The sequence below is a fragment of the Mytilus galloprovincialis genome, chromosome 8 (assembly GCF_965363235.1).
Source record: "Mytilus galloprovincialis chromosome 8, xbMytGall1.hap1.1, whole genome shotgun sequence".
Classification (NCBI taxonomy): Eukaryota; Metazoa; Mollusca; class Bivalvia; order Mytilida; family Mytilidae; genus Mytilus; species Mytilus galloprovincialis.
In genome coordinates, this window is record NC_134845.1 from 69,011,541 (window position 1) to 69,034,798 (window position 23,258).

Below are 23,258 nucleotides of genomic sequence, written 5' to 3' on the forward strand. Positions count from 1 at the left end.
TTTTGCTGATTTTACATATTATCTATTGTTTGTAAATGAACTAGAAGTTCTGGAGTTATGACTTTATGCAGATGGTTGATTTTTCTTTACATTTTTAAAAAGGAAATCGTTAATATTAATTTTTCAACCTTTTATGTTTATGCATCCTTTCGTATATGACTGTATATAATTCATTCGTGTCGTCTTATTAATTGGGAGTACCCAATTAATTGTCAAAATATCTGTTTGCACATTTTAATGTACTCACTCTTAGGTAGTATCTGTTATATTTAGTAACAATTTCTTTTTCGATCTTTTAGATAACCTCAATTTTTTACATTACTGGGTCGATGCCTCTGCTGGTGGACTATCATTCCCCGAGGGTATCATCAGCTCAGTAGTCAGTACTTTGGTACTGACATGATTTGAAAAACTTTTCTAAAATTGTCCGTTTCAATAAATTTTGAAATTATTTAGAAAGTAATGTTATAACTCCCTTAGACAAAGTTAACTTTAGATGACTTTGGCTATTTACTCTACGCATTTTTGTCATATAGCTCTTCAACGGTTTCATTACTTAAACATCTTTGTATTTCAAATGGTTGGGTTTGAGCGTTCCTGATGAAGGTAAATCCAAAAAAGCGCTTCGGACGCATATAATTATTTAACGTGTTGTTTTCATTTTTTTACATCACTGGGTCGATACCTCTGCTGGTGGACCATCAGTCCCCGAAGGTATCACTAACTCAGTAGTCAGTACTTCGATACTGACATGATTTAACAAACTTTTTAAAAATTGTTTGTTTCAATAAATTTTTAAATTATTTAGAAAGTAAGGTTATGGGTCCCCCAGGCAAGTTGACTTTAGATGATTTGGCCATTTATTTTAGGTATTTTTGTCATATAGCTCTTCAACAGTTTCGGTACTTAAACATCTTTGGATTTCAAATGTTTAACTCTGAGCGTTCCTGATGAAGGCAAATCCAGAAAAGCGCTTCGGACGCATATAATTATTAAACGTGTTGTTTTCATTATTTTCTCATCAAAGGTTCCAGAAGTAAAATTCCAAATATTTACAAAAAAATCACAAATTTTGACTATAATAATGTATGTTTATTATGCGGGTCATTTAAAACAGACATGCCAACAGTAATTATTATGTGTATAATTAAAAGTTTAATCAAGTAGAAATACCACATTATAGATTACTGTGCATACAAATATCGTGTAAAATATCGAGAATTCAAGATCATCTTATGAATATCCCCCTTAGGGTGACTGGGGAATAACAATATGGTCTATACAAATTTTATTCCGACCGGTAGTAAAACCATTGCCAATTTGTTGTGCGGGATGTATAAAATCGCAGAAATGTCCGGTGAATTTGATGACGTCAAATCCGATTACCCGTGTAGGGAGACTGAAGTGCCCTTCCGACAACTCCTTAATGGGTTCATAGCTTGCCTGTTGGAAAGCCAAATGAACTTTGTGTTTAAAGTATATCATTTAAAAATAAAAATGTAAACTTATAGATATGGGTATCACACATATGGGATTTTTTTTTATATTACGATGCATCAGGTATAACCAAAATAACTGAAATCTTCACAATTTTAGCATTTGTGGTAGTTTTCAAACATTGTTTGTCTAAAATAGAAGCGGCCGCATATGTGTATGTTCCTATTGCAATAAAAACATATGTTCTCGTTATATGTACCCTCATGTTTAAGTAGAATTTCGGCAAGGTACGATAAGGTCCGTTTTAAGCCCCCTATGTTTTTCATTTTGTAATTTTTGCTTTGTAACGCTACTTGTCAAATTAAAGTTTGATTGAATGAACTTCAAAACTATTAATTTCAGAAAATGGACGAGGTTATGGGGTCACAAAGGCGTGAAGAACGTCAAAAGAAGGATAAATAACGTTTTTTGGCCATTGTTTCTTAAAATGTAACAGCGTACGCCTACGTGACCCAGAACACATTATGTTGATTTAGACAGCAAAAACAGTTCTCAAGGCATTGGAAATAAAATATCTTGGTCACGTTGGCGCAGGAACTAAAAAAAAAATAAAATAATGTGGTAAAATCTCCTGTTAAATGAATAATATTTACAATATCTATACATGGTGTATAATAACAGAAAGTTAACCTCCTGACCTCACCCAGATGGAAAAGTTAGTGGTTTTGAACTTCATCTAAACAAACTTCAAACCTCAGGGAATGTTTTAACATTAAAAGTAGCTTTCCAGAACAGAATTTGTAAAATGAGAAATAAGGGGGGCCAAAAACAGGACTTATCGTACCTTGTCCATTCCCCGACTATCACGCCCGACGGTCTCTATTAATGGTAGTATTTTTCGTATCTAATTTTAATTTTTAAAGTTCTGACCATGCATATTTTTTGCAATACACATTAAGCAACAAATAATCAATATTATTGTCTTCGTTTTATCTTTAAGTATGAGATTATGAATAAAGAAGACCATATTTGACTTGATACAATAACCAACCGTGCAAGACCCTCATGATTAGTCATTGTCATTAAAATACCTTCGTCGATGTCACTTACGTTTAGCTTTACTACATGTTCATAACCATGTACGCCTTTAAAAAAAAAAATTTATTTTAACACAGGGTTAACTTTTCTAATTGAATAAAACATGTTAAACATTCAGTTGGGAAATGTTATCCTCTCGAGTGTTTTGTTTACTTTAAGCAAGTGCTCGTAGAAAATACTTTGTTTTCAACGCATAATACTTTTTACAGTTTGATGGTACTAGTAATAGACGTATACAAATGAAATGTTGTTTGTTGACACCCATTTCCCGATCGGATAAACATTCCATCAATTGTCCACAAGCACTGGTGTCTTATTGAAAATTATGTTCCTTAAAAAGAGATTATCCTTCACATTAATTAATAGGAATAAATGAGCACTCAGGTACATACAAAAACATATCATTCGACAGGGATGGGATTTGGCGAATCATAAGTCCTTTAAATTTATGGCTTCAATGGACATTGCATTGAACAACAAATCGGAGGACGTACCTTGTTTGCATTGGATACCTAAACTTCACAAAATTCCATACAAACAACGGTACATTGCCGACTTATCTTCATGTTCCACTAAAGAATTGTCCATTGGATTGACTAAAATTATGTTTGCAGTGAAAGAGGGTCTTCAGATATACTGTGAAACTGTTTACTCGCGTAGTGGTATTAACCATAAGTGGATTCTTAAAAAACTCTAAAGAACTTTTGGATAATTTTAAATCTCGGTCTTTTTCTGAAATTAGTTTTGACTTTTGATTTTTCAATCTTGTATACTACCATTCCCCATGTGAAATTGAAAAACCGTCTAAAAGAAATAATCCCAATGCTTTTCATCATAAAAATGGTACCATACGCTATATATTTATCGCTTTGGGATACCATAAGGCATATTTTGTTAATAGGGGAAAAAAGGTAAAATATGCTACACAGAGAGTTTCTTATTGACAACATATTTGTTGAATTTGGAGGTAAACTTTTTCAAAAAATTGTCGGCATTCCTATGGAAACGAACTGTGCGCCTCTCCTTAGCGACCTCTTCTAATTTTCATATGAATCGGAGTTCCTTCAGACACTTGTCAAAAACAAGAATATCAAAGAAGCCAGGTTATTTAATTTCACTTTCAGATATTTTGATGATGTTCTTTCCATTAATAATCCGAACTTTTCTGATTGGGTTCCATTAATATATCCACCAGAACTAGAAATTGAAGAGACAACAGAGACGGCTTCCTCCGCCTCATGTTTAGACTTGTATATCGAATTTGACATACACAGTCATATCAGTAACAAAATCGATGACAAAAGCAAACGAGACGATTTTAATTTTGAAATTATCAATTTACCCCACCTTAGTAGCAATATACCAACTTCACCTGCATATGGAATATACATTTCCCAGTTTATTCGGTATTCAAGAGCTTGCAGCTTCTACTCAGACTTTGTAAAACGTCACTAGTGTCTGAGCAGAAAATTTATGAACCAGGGGTATGTCAAAGAACGTCTCGTCCTTTTTCTAAAAAAGTTCATCGGAAGGTACCAAAAACTTGTTGATAAATATTCCGTATCAACTTCAAAAATAATACAAGATGGTCTTGAAGTATACATTTTGAGTACTGACGTTGGTTATCATCTTAATAACGTGTTATATTATTATTTTATTTTTTACTTTTACTGTGAAGTCAGTTTTTGAGATATTCATTTGACGTGACTCTGTACTTATATATGCCATCCTTCTTCTTCTTGTCTCCGTATAAGCATCCTTTATAAGGATCACCACCATGAGTTATGGCGTATAAAGAAAGCATTTGGAGCCTGTATCGGTACAGGTTAGTGTGAGCATTTGCCTACCCAATTCCACAGCCAGGCCGTGACGGGTCTTACTACCAGAAAGTTAACCTTCCCTAAACATAATACAAAATAAAACATACCAGCACACCCATTCAACGGATTCGCTCAGTCCTTAAAGTATAAAAAGTGTGTTTTTTCTATGTATCAAATATCCTTTTTTAAATATCTGTGTGTTTTAAATGGGAAAGGGTCAACCCGAATGCCCCATAAATGCCTTGGCAAAATACGTCTAAGGTAATAAAGAGGAATCGGTTATGACAAAATCTATTCAAACCGACACTACCAAATGCCCTGCTGTATCAATGGTAGAGGAAAGCCGAAAATCCTACTGAAAAGGATCTCGGAAAGAAACTACAGATCCATTAGGAGAACAGCAAGAACTCTCAGACTTCAAATGATAGGTCTGATAGTTTCCAAAGGAAACTACTAATGGATCCCATATGGGTAGAGCACATGTCTCAAACATACCTGAAAATATCTGCAGAGGTTTTCCTCAACAAGAAAATAATGACCGAAATTGATCCATGTTGATGGATTTTCTCTTCAAAAATTTCGCGTCCGTTCTCATCGACATCCACCGGCTCTCCATCATATGTTAATCACGACTCCTGATTTCACCAGTAATTTAACAGGAAAAACGTATTATACTAAATCTTTCGAGTCTCTGGACTGTTCCACGGACAATGTTGTTTACGGAATCGAATGTACTTTGTGTGGACTACTTTATGTTGGTGAACCTCGGCAAACTTTACGTAAAAGGATGAATCAACACTGGTCTGATAATAAAGATCCGCAATTCAGGGTTCTTTATAACCATTTTAATCAAGCGGACCATGATCCTTCTTTATCTATGAAAGTACGCATCATCGAGAAAATTTATCACCACACAAATAGCCCTGTACTTAGTACTCCTTTCCGAAAAGATAGAGAAAATTTCTGGATAAGGAAACTAGGTACTGCAATGTCATATGGGTGCAATGATAATGTCAAAGCAGTAGGAAATTTGTCAAGTCCAGCCTGCAGTGATGTTAATGTAATGAGTTTATTTAATACTACCTCACGAAACCAACGTAGTCAGGAGCAAAAACGTTTCCCTCGGCCTAATGTAAAAAAGTCTTCAAAATCTAGATCGTTCTCTGGAAGCTTTGATGACCTTCTTTCTCATCTTCATCATCCGCTAGGGTTATATTACATTAGAACTATTCTTTTGTCACTGCCTGTTAATTTTCTAAAATGTTTGAGAGATTATGCACTTGACAAAGGATGCATAAATTTATTTGATCCAATATACAGACTTGTCAGTATAATTTGTGATGTAGCTCTTTTCCGTCTTTTTAAACCAGTAAGGTCGGAACCTTTACATGAGGAAAAGAGGAAATTCCTTCCTGTTTACTTTACCAATAGAGGAATTGATGCAATCAACATCAGCAACGTTTAACATCACAAGGAGGTAACATCTAAAATTCCTATTTATTTTCAAAAATTTTCCTTTTGTGTCCTATTGTTACACCAAAACCATTGCACCCAAAATAACCATAAACAAGCATTGCAGGACCTTGATTTAGAACAATACCTAAAACAAAACTCTGACATGTGACTGTTCCCACTCGCCTTACAATTACAGCCCATCTGGCCATGTTATTACTGGGGATCTTAACATAACTCAACATGAAAATCTCCGAAAGGTGATTTCTCATGGTCCTAAGTTCAGTTCCATTGAGGACTACGCCAGAGCATGGGCTAAACGAATATAAGTTCAACTGGACACTTTGTCAGAATGGGTCAAAACAATCAGGTCTCTGATAAAAGGTCGCATTTATAAGTTGTAAAATCGTGTGAATGTCCGTTTTCAGTGACAAAGAGGCTGTAAAATGTCTATCATCTCTTCAAGATAAGTATGTTGTTGTTCCTGCTACAAAGCTTCAAATAATATTGTCTTTATATGAAAATCACGATCGTATTACTACGAGTGTCTTGTAAAAGAATTAGGAATAAATGAGCACTCATGTAATCCCACATACAAAAAACATATCATTTGACAAGGATGAAATTTTGTCGAATCATAAGTCCTTCATGGCTTCAATCAACATTCCATTGAACAACAAATCGGAGGACTTACCTTATTTGTATTGGATACCTAATTCACAAAATTCCGTACAAACAACAGTACATTGCCGGCTCATCTGCATGTTCCACTAAAGAATTGTCCATTAGATTGACTAAAATTCTGTCCGCAGTGAAAGAGGGTCTTCAGATATACTGTGAAACTGTTTACTCGTGTAGTGGTATTAACCATATGTGGATTCTTCAAAACTCTAAAGAACTTCTGGATAATTTTAAATCTCGGTCTTTTTCTGAAATTATTTCTATCAAAACTTTTGATTTTTCAACCTTGTATACCACCATTCCCCATGTGAAATTGAAAAACCGTCTTAAAGAAATAATCCACAATGCTTTTCATCATACAAATGGTAGCATACGCTATAAATTTATAGGCATATTTTGTTAATAGGGAACAAAAAGGTAAAACATGCTACACAGAAGAACAAGTGATCACTATGCTGGAATTTCTTATTGACAACATATTTGTTGAATTTGGAGGTAGAATTTTTCAACAAATTGTCGGCATTCCTATGGGAACGAACTGTGCGCCTCTCCTTACCGACCTCTTCTTATTTTCATATGAATCGGAGTTCCTTCACACACTTGTCAAAAACAAGAATATTAAAGAAGCCAGGTTATTTAATTTCACTTTCAGATAAATTGATTATGTTCTTTCCATTAACAATCCGAACTTTTCTGATTGGGTTCCATTGATATATCCACTAGAACTAGAAATTAAAGAGACAACAGAGATGGCTTTCTCCGCCTCATTTTTAGACTTATATCTCGAATTTGACATACACAGTCATCTCAGTACCAGAATCTATGACGAACGAGACGATTTTAATTTTGAAATTATCAATTTCCCCTACCTTAGTATCAATATACCAACTTCACCTTCAATTTATTCGGTATTCAAGAGCTTGCAGCTCCTACTCATACTTTGTAAATCGTCACCAGTGTGTGAGCAGAAAGTTGATGAATCAGGGGTATGTCAAAGAACGTCTCGTCCTTTTTCTAAAGGTGTAATACCACCAAATCATGGTACATCACATCCGGTTGTCTACGAAATTAGGTTGAAAAAAATATTCCCTTGAATGTGACAGCTGTAGGTAATTAATCCTACATTTTATTGCAGTAAAACCATTTCTGTGTCATAAACATATGTCTTGGGTATTTCAAAACACCATTATTTTTTATTTTGGATTTCTATAGAAAATTTTGTAATCTTGAGGTTACATGGTGACTAAACCTTGTACACAGATAAAATAAGGGGAGAAATTTGATTGGTTAACTTCCAATGATGGTTATTTTCTTATATGCAATGAATTTTTTTCTATAGAACTGGACCGGATAAAACTTTACTCATGCCAAGTATTTCTTTATTTGAAACAAAGATAAATTCTGCACATTTTTTTGAAAGTGCATATTTAACAAGTACTAATAAGGGAAAATCAATGGTGGTATTACACCTAATAAAAGTTCATCGGAAGGTACCAAAAACTTGTTGATAAATATCGCGTATCAACTTCACAAATAATACAAGATGGTCTTGAAGTATAGATTTTGCGTACTGACGTTGGTTATCATCTTAATAACGTGTTATATTATTATTTTATTTGTCTTTATTTATATTACTTTTACTGTTAAGTCAATTTTTTAGATATTCATTTGAATGTAGGAAAAACTTTAAAGTCACAATATATATTTTGTATGAAAACTCATATGATCTGCACATATATATATATAGGTTAAAAAAAGGCAAGATACATTTTATATATATTCGTATCTGTTCCTTTGCTTATTGACTTTTGCTGTACATGTGCAGGTGCTGGTTTTATGTTTTTGTACCCCATATCCTTTTTTTTTATTATAAAATTTAGAATGGAAAATGGAGAATGTGTCAAAGAAACAACAACCCGACCATATACAGTACATTTTAAGTCTTGCTCCTATATATGTCCCAATGAGACAAGAAGACAGACAAGTCGGACATCCGCCGGACTGTAATTACCCCTGCAGTGATGTACCTGTGTAATACCTTGTTGGAAGGTCGTAAATTAATCTGTAGCTGTGATTGATAAATTTGTAATCTTACCTGTACATTTTATAGATTAATGAACGATAACATCCTGTAACATATTTCACCGTTTTAATGAATGAAATTACGGATAAAAAATATTTCAGTTTTTACTTAGCTAAAATATGAACATTGAAATTGTTTATTTCAGCTTAGTTAGATATTTCATCATGCTAGATATAAGTCATGTACAAAACAATTGTTATTCACTGAAAACTTTGGAAATTAATCAGTTTTAAACTTTAAACTAATTTTTCTTCCGATTTCATATTCCCCGTAAGAGCCTCTGCGTTGATTTTCTCATGTCAATCACTGGAATTTGACCTAGATCAGCGGAACCATTTTATGAAAGAATTTACGGCTGAATAAACAGAAAAGGATAATTATTTTTTGTGAATGCATAAAAAATTTCTAAAAAAGAAACATTTTAAATACACATCCAAATTGTTCAATCCTACTAACTGAATCATTTTTCAAAATCGGGGAAATAAATAAGTTGTAAAAAAAATTAATTCCCACATCTCCATACCCGTAAGAGCCTTATCATTTTAGTTTTTCATCAATCAATACACTTATTTGACCCTGGCAATCGGACCCATTGATATAACTAGTGTTTACCGTTAAGTATTTTACCGCCAATATTAGCTCGTGCTGTCGGCAGGATTTTGTAAATTGTTGTCAGCTAGAAAACATCTTTTATAAAATGAATGAGGTCAAGTTCATTTTATGAATTAATAATTATTACTGATTAATTTAATTTAATTATATAATTACGAATTTGTTTGCATCGTGTCAAAAAATTTACGTTTCCGACAATCGAACATTAGATTGTAATGCATGATTAAATTTTGATTTGCACCTGATAAGCCGTAATTCACGGACTTGTTATAGAATACTTATAATATGAAATGTTATTTAATGACAAGAAATTGATTGTATGTTGTCATGTTTATATATGAGTTGTATAAAATTAATAAAATAATTTAAAACTGACAAACGTTATTTAAAATAAAATATTTATCAAATAAACGGCGTTTGTGGAGATTCACAAAATATATTTGTATTTTGAATATGCTTTTTGCATTCATATATTTTGTCAAAAACTTATTGGTGAAAGAGTTTATATGACAATAAATATTTGAATCGAATCAATTGAGTGTGTTCATTAGTCATCGATTTAAAAAAAAGAATTTATTAGCTATAAAAAATATATTACATCACACTTTTAGCCAAAATTTGTATATTTTATAAAAATAGCCATACATGAGAGAAGTTAACAAAAAGAGAGGAAATGGAGTAGAGCTAAATTGGTTTTTATTGATTGATGTACAACATTCAGACTCTTTTTGAAAATTTTGTGTAGCCCTTAAAAGGACTGTTTTGTATAGCAATAAAACGTCTTCTTTATTTCAACTTTAAACTTGCAATCTTAACTTGGTATTCTGGTGTCTGGAGTTTTCTGTTGAAATACTGTAGGGACTTGCCACTCGATCTTTCTGGAAAAATTTTCCTGGGTAAATCTCCTGTAGCTCTTCCACCTGTTACAACTGCTACTGGTAGAACCTTATAGATGTGATCAATGAAGTTGTTGCAGATTGGAATTGTTAGATCTTCTCTCCAGAAAGAATTAATGCCGTTGATGAGGTCTTCTTTTGTTTTCGGTTCTTTCTTGGTTAATCTGGATTTCAACATGGACCAAACCATTTCAATGGGGTTGAAATCTGGACTTTCCGCAGGCCAAACATTCCACCAGTTGATATTCTGTTCAGTCATGAATGCTTTAGTTGCATTTGCTGTGTGTTTCGGGTCGTTGTCTTGCTGAAGACGATGACTAGAAGGATATACACGGTTTATGAAAGGTATCAGACCCGATGTCAGTATGGGGTTGATGTAAAACGCTGCAGTCATGATATTTTCGAAGATTAATATTCGTGTTGTACCTTTTCGACTGATACCCGCCCACACATGAACCTTCAGTGGATGTTTAGGTTTTGGTAAAACCGGTGCTACAGAGTCTTTCTCTCGGTAGATAACTATCTTGTTGTTATGCAACTGTACGGAGCACTCGTCTGTAAAAATGACATTGTTAAAATGATCGTCGTTTGAAATGACCTCTCTGGCAAATTGGACCCGTTTCTCCTTGTTAACGTCTCTAACCATTTGACCGTATCTGGGTTTAGAAGCTGTGAATCCGGCTGCATCAATGACTTTTCTCACAGTTGACTTACTGGTGTGAGTGCCTTTGTCTGCTAAGATATGTTTAATATCGGTAGCTGTTCTTGTTGGATTCTCAGTCAGTGCTGTCTTCACAAAGTTGATGTCTTGATCTGTTATGTACTGAAATTTCGGTAGATTTTGGTCTTTATGATTGAAGTTTTCATACCCAATCTTTCCGTATTGGTATCGTTTGATGACATTCTTCACCGTACCCCAGGTTACATCTATACCTATTTCAGCTAACCTCCTAACAATGGCATGAACGGGCCAACTCTGTCTGTAAAGGGCAATAATTTCCAAGTTGTCTCGGTGTGAAAGTTTAAACTTAGGCATGGTTGTTTATTATCGCAATATTGAACTGTTCTGATGCAAATATTTTTAGGAGCTTTTTATAAAGTCATTCTAAAATGACATGTTAATTGTAAGGGGTACATGTATGTACTGTAGAAGGGTTAATATCGTGGTCCCACATTTGTATTTTTGAATACACATGTCGACATCACAACTGACAATTGCCTTTGGGGGTTTACCTGACACATATAAAATATGTATAATAAAGAAAATAATAATCTTATTGATTTGAATTTACCTTTCATTTATCTATTTTAATTGACTTTAATATAAAATATTTGGCGTTCATTTATAATTTCATAGTATAACTTTATTATTTTTATTTTCCATTAAATAAACAATTTATTTTATTGAAATTTACATGCAGAAAAATAACCACACAATATTGTAATTGCTATTTTCTTAATTTACTTTTTGTTGAATAAATTAGATAATTACGTATTTTTCTTAAAAAGACAAAAAATTAATAGTAAAAAATATTAAATTTTGAATGAAATATAATTTATGTGGTAATTAATTCAATCAAATTATGTATAACCAATTAAGGAAGAAGCCAGGTTTAATCAAAATCAATGTTTAATCCGTTAATACCATTGTTTGCCCTATTATTTTTTTTTATTCCGAATATCAACTGGTTTAAGCGTAATCACACAAGCTGGGTACATTGTTAAAAATAAATTCAATTGAAAAGCTGTTTTGATCAATCTTATCTTCAAAGAATATTGTTTTAACACATGAGTTGATATCATAAATTATCATTTAAGTATAAATATGACCGCTCAAACGATCAGCTGTATTAGTTTAACAATGTCATCCAGAGCCGCTACACGAGAGTATTCTCACTTCTTAGTAAAATATGATGATGGTATTCGTTATACCTGTCCAAGAATTAAGATTATGACCGAAGGTCGTGTAAGAGTAGGCAGTAGATACCCAGTGATGTACGGGAACAGTACCAGTTCCCCTGAATCTGCAGAAGTTATAGATACTGGTGACTATCTCCAGATGAAAACCAGAGAGACAGAAAACTCAGAAGTAACTTCTCCAACTTCTTCATCGCCGCAATCACCAGTAGCATCACCAGTAGCATCACCAGTAGCGTCACCATATGTTATACGCAAAAGAAAAAAAATGCCTAAAACCACTACATCAAAGAAACCCAGACAAGAGGCCGTTTTACTCAGTATGGAAGAAGGCATTCACGATCCATATGCCTATCGTTCACCCTCCATCTCTCCACAACTGCCGTTGCACCTAGAAGCGCCGTCACCAACTTCACCAATTGTACCAACACCTACTCCAACTTCACCAATTGTACCAACACCTACTCCAACAGAAGCAGAACCAACTGCATTTACTATACAGAAAACTCTGGCCGCTATTTATAAACAGTTGGAAATATACAACGCAAGGCAGACAGAGATGGAACGTATTATTCTTTCGCAAAATCAGAAAATCGACTACCTGGTGGCCATGCAAAGACAGCAATCATTCCGTTTGACAGCACCTCCTACTCCAACTACGCCAAGAACTCCAACTTTCCACCAACGCCAGCTCCCACACTTTGATACTCCTACTAGAGATGAAAGACCAGATACACCAGTTACTCCTTCTATTGCACCAGTCATGCCTTTATTTCTTCCTACAACTCCAACAGCACCCACAACAGTAAGATCCGTACCCATGCACCTATTCGCGGACATTCCAGAGGGAGTTCGTCTGTCAGAAAATGACCTAAACCAAGCAGCAAGCAGCTCGACCACACCTGGAGCTTTTGCCGTTTCGTTATTAAAGTATTTGTTTCAAGAACTCTTTACTGCAGACAATCTTAGGGTGTATTTTTCCTATAGAGGCGGTGGAAAGTTGAACAAAAGACCACTAGACGACACCAGAAAACAATATCTACGACGATATGTAACTGCATTCTATCCAAGTGTGACTTTAGATTCAGCATACACCGCTATGGTGATTGAGAAAATCAACCAGTTTCTACGTCGTCCCATCCAACAGAAGAAGTAAATGACATTTGTGTATTGATGACAATTGATGATTTTTTATTGTGTTATCTTAATATTTTAATATTGTTGATTAAATATTTGAATTTTTGAGGTAAAATAAATTATGATACAACCATACATCGTATTAATCTAGTTGATAAAATATAGACTTTGTTAAATGATAGATGATTGTTTGACGTCCAGTGGCAAGTTTTGTATATTCAGGACAAGTTTTAATCTCTTTAATGTTGGTGTTGACAATTACGGTTTTTCCGTTGGTTTTGATTACGAATTTTGGTGCCCGAAAAAATCATATTCTCATCCATACTCTTACCATTCTACATTTTGAATCAATTGAAACGAAAACCAAAATAAAATTATTCACACAACCTTGTAATTCCGAGAAGAAGAAAAAAAATACAAAAAAGACCAATTAAATTCTGCTTTTTAATCTACAAAGAAAACGATACAAAACATGTACAACTTATCAATATAACTATTATTTTGATCAGAAGCATAATTCCAAAACATTACCAGTACACATTGTATGAAAATAAATTGACCTATTTATTATAGGATTACAATACTACGATGTTTCTGTTCTACATCCGGTCATAAAATTAATTGTGTGGGAATCGACAACTTGTGTCAATTGAACACCTTGGTTTTATTATAATATATGCATGGTATGCAATCGTAAAATTCAAGGACCAGCAAAAGATTTATAGACCACGAAAGTAATGTTTTTAAATCGTCTTTTTAATTGACATAAATATGTCGAATTCTTAATGCCGTAATTTTCCCACGGTTATAGTTAATAGAGTGTGGCTTATTCATGAATAATAGACTTCATGGACATAATTTATTGTGTTCTTTCCAAAATATTAATAGGCAAAACAAAATCGACTTTATTATTGGTATAAAACGTAAAAAGACATTAAGTACATTTAGTTCATGAAGTTAAAAAGTACAAATTATATATAAAAAAAATCAAGATGGAAAACAATTAAAAGTGTTACCAACAGAAAAAAAAGAAAAACAAATTATCTCACACGACAAAACTAAAATATATTGTAATAAAGTTACATTGTACAATACATCTATATCATTTTCCGTCAATTACATCAGAATAAAATAATGATCATGTTTAAAAACAATTATCTGGTTTACACAGGTAGATAAAAAGCGTTCAACCGTAACAGATCGATTAACACGTGCTGGTCTTTAGTGTCGGTTAAGGATGAAAGGGGTCATGTAGGTAGCTGTACCTGACAAATAATTGATTTATGACTGTCGGACATATGTCCGAAATGTCCGAGATGAGATGACGGACATGTAAGAAGTCCGACTATCGTCGTAGTAAGTCTCTAAATGTACTGTAACAGACAACAACAGAAGGTCACCAACAGGTCTTCAATGTCAATGTAGAGGATTATATTTTGTAATGTTACTGAAACATGCTTTGCCGTAATTATTTTTATAATTATTTTGGTTTCATATCTTTTTAAATGAAAAGCAAATTAGACAGCTAGCATGTTTTTCTACAAAAGCAAAAGAAAACCTGTACAAGCTCGCGAACTGATACATGTTTTGTTGTAATTATTTTTGTTTCATATCTTTTTTGAATGCTACTAGTTAGACAGCTAAACGTATTTTTCTACAAGTCTTATGCTCTTTTGCTTTGGAAATTACGCTTAAAATCACAAAGCAAAATAATACCTATACAAGTTCTTGAACTGATATAAAAAGAAGATGTGATATGATTGCCAATGAATCAACTGTCCAAGAGACCAAAATTAAACAGAAATTAACAAATATAGGTCACCTGTACAAGTTCGTGTACTGATACAAGATGAAGTTCTTTTTGTTTCATTTCTTTTTTTTTATTTATTACCTGTTGAAACAATGTTAAGGAAATAAATTAACCAAAACGAATTGAAGACGTAGTATTAGATTTAATGTGTACATCATAATAATATAAGTGAATAACAGCAAAATAAAAAATAATCAAGCACAAATAAATGTCTTATGTTATCAACAACAGACAATGAACATTTGATGCACATAGCTTTACTTAAAGTTCACTTGATATATAGCAAAGATGACAACTTATGGTTAAGCCTAATATTCCAACCAAAACCCCTGAGATATTCTGCAATGGTCTTGTTGCCTGATGTCAAGGCTCTGCACAAGTTTTGAAGTTTTTGTTGAAGTTGGACATAACGTTGTTGGACCCGTTTAACTGGTGGGGTGCCTACAGAGTCTTGTTGTATCAATGTTCTCACTGTAGCTTCTTCTTTTTGGCACCATCCTACTACTCTCCATATTGATGGGTGGGCATAACCTACTAAGTTGAAGAATTTGTTGTTCCAACCTTCACATACATTATTGCTTCTTGAATCCCCGTTAACTGTCACGTCATGAACGTTCTATATAGTTGGTGGGAACATGGGTGGAATGCGGCGCATTACTAACGGAAACCTTGACCTGGTGCTGGGTTACGTCTCATGTTGCAACTTACATACTTTACATCAAAGTAACCAAGGAGTTCGGCTGCTTCTGGTAGGTCATCTGGACACAAAGTTTTTAGAAGGTGGACACCCTTTGGAAAATCAGCTACAGGCAGAAAGGCAAGGCCATCCATCATACCACAGAACAAGCGGAAGTCATCACTGATCTTGTAGTGGGGAACCAAACCAAGGCTCTGTATCTTTCCCCAAATTGCTTGAGTAAGATGATAGAAACATCTCTGGTTGTTGATATGGCGGCCAAATACTGCCAACACTGCACGTAGAACGGAATCTTCAAAGAATGTTACAGCAGTCTGAACATTTAACTGTAGGTGGCTGGCTTGGCATTTGTCGACCAATGACTGAAATAACTCTCTGTATGTGTCCTGATTCTTGTTCGGCAAGACAGCATACACTGTGGTGACTGTAACATCTTTAAAAGGTACTCGGATTGTGTACAGCTGTTTGAAAGGATGTGGAGCTACAGAGAAAGTATCATCCATGATGTAAAGGTTATGGGCTTCAGCTAGACGTCGTAAACTGTCAGGACTACAAAAGACCAGCATTCTGTCCATTGTCATACAGTAGGAACTGTTGGTTGTTGGTTGTAATGGTGAATTCTGCTGGCAGTGTGACATCTGCAAAGCTCTGAGGAACAGGTGGTGCTTGACGCTGGTAGCGCATGGTGATTTTACAATTCTCTTCTCTGGTCATCATTGTTTGCACATTATCTTCACATGTTGAAACAACCTGGGCGAAAATCTGGCTTGGTTTGTCTCTGGTGAAAGCAGCCTGCTCTTTCATTGCGTACCTGGATTTAGTGTACTTTATGCTGATATCACTTGGATCATGGTTGTGTGGCTGGCCAGGAGTTGGATTTTCATTCTGCAGTGAAGTTGTAATCGACCCTTTACATGCAGTGCTTGATCGCTTCACAAATTTCCACCACTGTACTGTGGTAGTATGCTTGGTATACATATAAGTCTGGTAGCAAAGTTTTGAACCGCCTTTGTTGCTCTTGATGACTTCCATACTTGATTTAATAACACTTGAAATTATTCTTTCTTTTATAGATAAGTAAATGAAGTCATACATTTTATTTCATTTGAGTCAAAGTAAGAAAGTTTATTATATTGTTTTACCTTATGTTATTGTGATTTTTGTTTTTCTAGAGCTGTTTTTACCAATATCATGAGAATCCTTCAATTTCATGTTCAACAAACAAAGCATCCCCATTAACAATAATTATGTTAATTACAAAATTTATTGACAGTGACTGTTGAGATTAATTAGTGGCTTCTTGTGGCACCTTCCCTTTTTTGTAGACCTTTCACTTCCTCTATTGGTAGGAAGCCCTACCCATGACAAACTAGGGCTTATCATGAAAGAAACGGAAACAAATGGCTTACTAGTATCCTGTTTTTTTTGAAACAGAGAACATAAATTATTACACTTTTACCAATATCATTTTTTTTTATTTATCTATTTTCTAAAAAAATGATAAAAAGAATATTTTTTTCTTTAACTTATAAATCAAATGAAATCTATTATATATTGTGAACTTTTCTTATATAAAATTTAATAGCTTTTACTTAAAATAATTGATCTGATACACTCTTACAAGTAGTATTATTTTTATTTAACAAAACTGCAATTTTTAAATATTTATTTCATACATATACAAAATGACTTTTGTCATGTGCATTCCAACATACTTCTTATAAAACAATTTATATATTGTGATATTTTAATTTTCTCATTTCATACATGTACAAAATGACGTTTGTTATGTAAAATTGAGAATGGAAATGGGGAATGTGTCAAACATATATTTATTTATTGTGACTTTTTTTCCTAGAGGTTTTGTGACTTTTTTTCCTGTGACTTGTTCCCGTTAACCATTCATTTGATGTGACTCTGTGCTTATGTATACAATCATACTTTGAACGACAAAAATATTTTATTTATTTATATTACTTTTACGTATGTATCTTCTCATACTTTGAATGAAAAAAAGCTATTTTATATATTAATACCACTTTTTTCTATTAAGTCTGTTTTTTGTGATATATATTTGACGTGAATCTGTTCTTATGTATTCCGTCATACTTTGAACCACACAATTATTTTATTTATTATTATTACTTTTACTGTAAAGTCTGTTTTTGTTATATCTACTTTACTTGACTCTGTATTTATGTATGCCGTCATACTTTGAACGACAAAATTATTTTATGTCTACCTGTGCGAATTTCAAACGCGCAGTTTTACACCACTACTGAAAACCTTCCATCCTTTATGGTTGGATTTTACATAGATAAATAAACCGTATAATATAATCAAAATGAGGATGTTAAATTTGATGTATGCCTTTTTGTGCTTCTTCGCTACATTTGCTGTTTTTATAGTGATTAAGATGATAACACAATGTTGACTGCTGTATCCCTATTTTTTGACATTTTTACCTATTGTGTCTGTTTGTTTTGTTTACGCATTGTTGACAATGCACTTGAATTTGATGCGACTGTCATACAAGTGAGAGGTTTCGCTAGCTATAGACCAGGGCTAATCCACCATTTTCTACATAAGAAAAGGTCTGTACCAAGTCAGGAATATGACAGTTGTTATCCATTCGTTTAATGTGTTTCAACTTTTGAATTTGCCATTTTATTTGGGACTTTCCTTTTTTTAATTTTCCTCGGAGTTCAGTATTTTTGTGCTTTTACTTTTTATAGCTTACCGCTGACCCATAAATCTCAAAGACACACATGCATATTACATTAATTTAAATTTTAAAAAATCCAAAATCGGATGTAATAAATAAGGAAAAGATGAGACACAGTGTCGTTAAGTGGTCAACGCTGAAAACACTTTCACAAACCCCTCATACTGACAATAAACATAATCTGTAACGAAGAGGGTGTCCATGGAAAAACCAGGCAGTGGGTGGAACATGACATATTTTGTCAAACTTTTTTCATCTATTTCATATCACAAATTCATTCTTTCTTAAAGTTAAGTTTTGTTTTTTATTAACTGCAACAAATAAGGAGAGAAAGAATACATAGAAAGCACTTAAAAATCATTGAAAAGGGGAGATAACTCTTCATTTTGTACAAAATTTTGTTGCATTGTTAGTGAACTTTAAAATCATTTTCTGAGCCATCCACTGTTGATTCAAAAATATCTTTGACATATATATCCTTTGTATGATATAAACATTGCATTGGAACCAAAAAATCAATGGGAAAAAATTATGTTGTGCCACCAAAATCATAGGATTTGCCTGTTATTTACTTGGACAGCCTCTTAATAAAAAGAAACAAGAATCTGAAAACATTCAAATATATATTTTGTTGAACAGTACTTAAATGAAATCGAACCGTTAAATTGACACTTTTAAAGATTTAAGATAATTCAAATACACAATAAAAAAAATATGCCACAAAGTAATCATGTGAATAACGTTTGTTTAAAAAAAGACTGATAAGTTATAAACACGTCAACATAGTTTAATCGCTGATTATGAAAAGGATATATTATTATTGAAACACATGATGTCAGAAAAAGAAATCGTTTGTTTTAATTAAGTTAAGATTGAAGGTAGTTGTATTTCAATAGGTACAATATACATTCCCCATTTCCATTCTCAATTTTATTTAATCTCCTGTTCTACTGTGGATTATATAAAAGAGGGACGAAAGATACCAAAGGGACGAAAGATACCAAAGGGACAGTCAAACTCATAAATCTAAAACAAACTGACAACGCCATGGCTAAAAATGAAAAAGACAAACAAACAACAGCACACATGATACAACATAGAAAACCAAAGAATAAACAAGAACCCCACCATAAAGTGTCTATGTCTATTAAAGATGAACATATACATATTAGTGTTAGCAAATTGAAATAATTGTCATCTAGTTAATATATAGACATGTATTGTTTTGTTTCCCTTGGATATTTGTTGAATTAAAAGATAATGTATTTTTGTTTCTTTTGTTTTTTCTAACTTTTGAACATAAGATTATCATACAACTTTATTAAGAAAAAACGTACACTTTTCATGGAACTTCAACTGAATGTTCATTACGATTTATTTTTTAATGTTACTATTTTTGTCTTACCTTTGTTGTCTCTGCAATTGCTAATCTTGAACCGAAGTACCAATGTTAGATAACGTAATTTGACAGTCTACTTTATTTAAAAGTGCTCGTGTGGTCAGCACTTTGGTGTTGAAATGAATATCAATTATGTCGTAATTTTATGAATTTCGTGCTAACAAAAGTATGAATGCTTTAATACAAAGGATTTTCTCATCCCAGTCATATATTACCTTAGCTATATTTGACACAACTTTTTGAAATGTGTGGTCCTCAGTACTCAATATCGGTCACATAACCCGTCATTAACATATACATAAATATATATACATAGCAAGCTGGCTTATTTGGATGCTTTTATGTCTGTCAGTTTTCATTGTATAGGTTCAAAAATCAATAAAGTATCGTTTTTACCTGTCTAAGAATTATATTTTGGTTAAACGAAACGCTTGGTTTACTTTTGTTTCACTTTGAACGTTGTTTTTTCCATGATATGGCGGACAAAGATTTAAACATGCGCAATCTATAGCCATCGCTAGATTCCGGAATGAATTGAAGGTCATATGAATACAGATGCTATCATGTAGAATTTGTACTTAAAGTAAATAATTCAGCATCGATGTTACTTTGCTTATTTTGACAAAATTGAGCCTAATTATTATTCAATTGTTTCACTTTAATTGATGATTGAAACAAACAAATTTAAACACATTTTTAGCTGATCATTACTCACGGTAACTTGTTTTTGTCATTTTTTTATACAATGATACACATTTAGATGGACAAAAAATGAATTCAAGATATTCAATTTCTGCCAAAATATAACTTCAATGATTTCATATTGTAAATACAAAATCTGTCATTTGTCTTTGTTTGTCCTCTACCGTTTTTCTCATTTTATTCATTCGATCATTGTAACTGATGACTGAATTAAATATTATCATATTTAGTTCGTGAATAACTATATTTTGCTATTATGCGCTATAAATCCGGTTTTTATATTCGTTGTTCCTTGTTGATTAAATTCAAAATGAGAAAAAATGAAAAAAAAACCCATAATATAACTCATCAGACGGTGTGGTTAGGTTTTTGTTCGTTATACGGATTTTCCAAAAAAGATGTAACACATCATGTGACACAATCAATATACATTCAGTGTAATCGAAACACGGAAGTATTATACACATGAACGACTTGACAAACGCTCTAAACGTACGGGAAAAATAACAATTGTAGTAAGTATGAATATCAAAATTATTTGTTGTGCGTTCATTTAGATTATCAAACTAATTTATTCTTACATCTAATCAAATTCTTTTAGATAATAATTATACACGAATTATGTTTTCTGAAGAAGAAAAAATAATACAACTGGTATATATGTAATAGCAGTCGTTAAAAGGTTTAAACATAACATATAATGCAAAACTAATCAATTCAAATATATAGTAGATAATTTCTTAAACTAATCACTGGGTAAAAACAAAAACTTGAATCACGTTTAAACAAATCGGGTTAACAAATTTTCTTTGAAATTTTGTGTACTCAATTATCTAAATTTTTAGATTGTTTTCAATTGTCAGCCTGATTAATAGTTGATGACTATTTTAATCGTGGTAATGTGCAAGTTACCTCCTAATTTAATTTCGTGTGAAATTTTACTTAAAAAATCCATTATTTATAGATTAAAGCTTGGTACGAGGAAATTTATTATATGTTTTTTTTTTTCAAACAAATGATTATTTGGTTCAAGTGCATTTTAATCAAAATTGAAATCCGTTAATTTGTATTTTTTCAAAATCATACACATTTATTGGATTGTAAGGCCTCAACATGTTTGTTCTGAAAGCTACATATCATTGGAGTTAAAATTCTACAAATAAATATATAGCGTTAATTTTCGCTATATTATAGTTGCCATGAAACCAAAACTGTTTTGTATTACCGCAAAAACATATCTTAAAACGATATTTTCCCTATGAATTTCATTTTAGTCACAGTTTCCCTGAAAGTAACATTACTTTTGGAAATAAATCAAATGAAAAAAGAAATTTTATTCATTTTTAAAATTGTTTGCAGTATTCAACCTATAATGATCAAGAAACGAATAGTATTATTATAATAATATGTGGATATTTGCATGGAACTCTGATAACCGAAATGCTTTATCATTTAAAAAAAATATATTGCACTCTCTAACTTATCGTAATATATCCAACAATTAGCAACGTGACCTGTATATAATTTTATCCTTAAACTGCTCTTTGAATGTACCAACTATATAGCGGGTTAGAAATTGGTAAAGTTATTTAGCACAATAATGGCAATTTCGCAGGTAGTAAGATAGGCATCTGAATTAAATGATAAAAAATTCAAACAAAAGATTTCAATAAGGAAGACATTTTTTATAATGATTTCAGATGCAGATTTATGTCAAAACTATAACAGGAAGGGAAGTACCTATTTATGTTTGTGCTTCAGATACTACAGACATTTTAAAATCACTAGTTGAGGACAAAGTTGGAATCCCTGGGGATCAACAGCGTCTCCTTTTTGCTGGAAAAGAACTTGAAAAAGGTCGAACTTTATCTAGCTACAATATAATAAACGGTTCAACTCTTCACTTGGTAGTGACTGAGAGAGGAGGGAATGCTACGGTTGAACATAGTTGTGACTAGCAAAAACATGAAAATCAAACATGGACATAAACATTTCAGATAAAAATAAAATGACTTCCTTTAGAATGGCTACGTTTGGCATACTATGGTGAAGATAAAATGTGTGATGTGTTATTGTAATTTTTATATTATATTTGAAATATACTGTGAGGAGTAAATATGTAATATTGATTTGTTTCAATAAATATTGACCCCCAAGGTTGACTGGGGAATAGAAATATGGTCACTTGGTCTTCTCCCGACCGGCACTAAAACGCTTGCCGAATCGGGGCGTCCGTTTGGATGTGCGGGATGTATCAAGTTCGCAGTCACGTCCAGTCAGAAGGGGGACGTTAAATCCGATGCCTCGTGTAAAGAGAGTGCCACGCTCTTTGCATGTTAAGAACCCGTGCAACAACTCTTTGAGGGTTCCGTAGGTGGCCTGTTACAAGGCAAAATTTCTGTCCCTAACCAATATACCCTCATTTTGCAGTGGGAGTCCAAATTTCTCCGACCGTCATCCCAGATGGCCTCTATTGTATCAACCTACCTATTGTATTTATTGTGAACTTGTTCTCGTCCTGAATATGAATGAAATATATCCACTGGACGTTAAGCAATCAACAATTAATCAATCAATAAATATTGTTTATCAATGACTTAATAACAAAAGTACGCAAGGTGTATTGCATAGAGCTCTAGCTAATAAAAGGATATATTCACGTATAGTCTATGATAAATACAACATTTTTAAATATAGCAATACAAAGAAATTAGAAAATAATGATAGTATGATCGGAAAAAATGCAATTACATATGTAAATATGGGATCAATTAATATGTGTATCGATGTAT

The 23,258-nt window shown here is 32.9% G+C and overlaps 1 protein-coding gene across 1 annotated transcript; it reads left to right on the forward strand.

Annotated features, from left to right (window-relative positions):
* Positions 1-20,895: 20,895 nt before the first annotated feature.
* On the forward strand, positions 20,896-22,524 carry LOC143042453 (uncharacterized). Its single transcript, XM_076214744.1, has 2 exons — positions 20,896-20,981; positions 22,167-22,524. Exon 2 carries the CDS (start codon positions 22,167-22,169, stop codon positions 22,422-22,424), a length of 258 nt encoding a protein of 85 aa, XP_076070859.1. The 5' UTR covers positions 20,896-20,981; the 3' UTR covers positions 22,425-22,524.
* Positions 22,525-23,258: the final 734 nt, after the last annotated feature.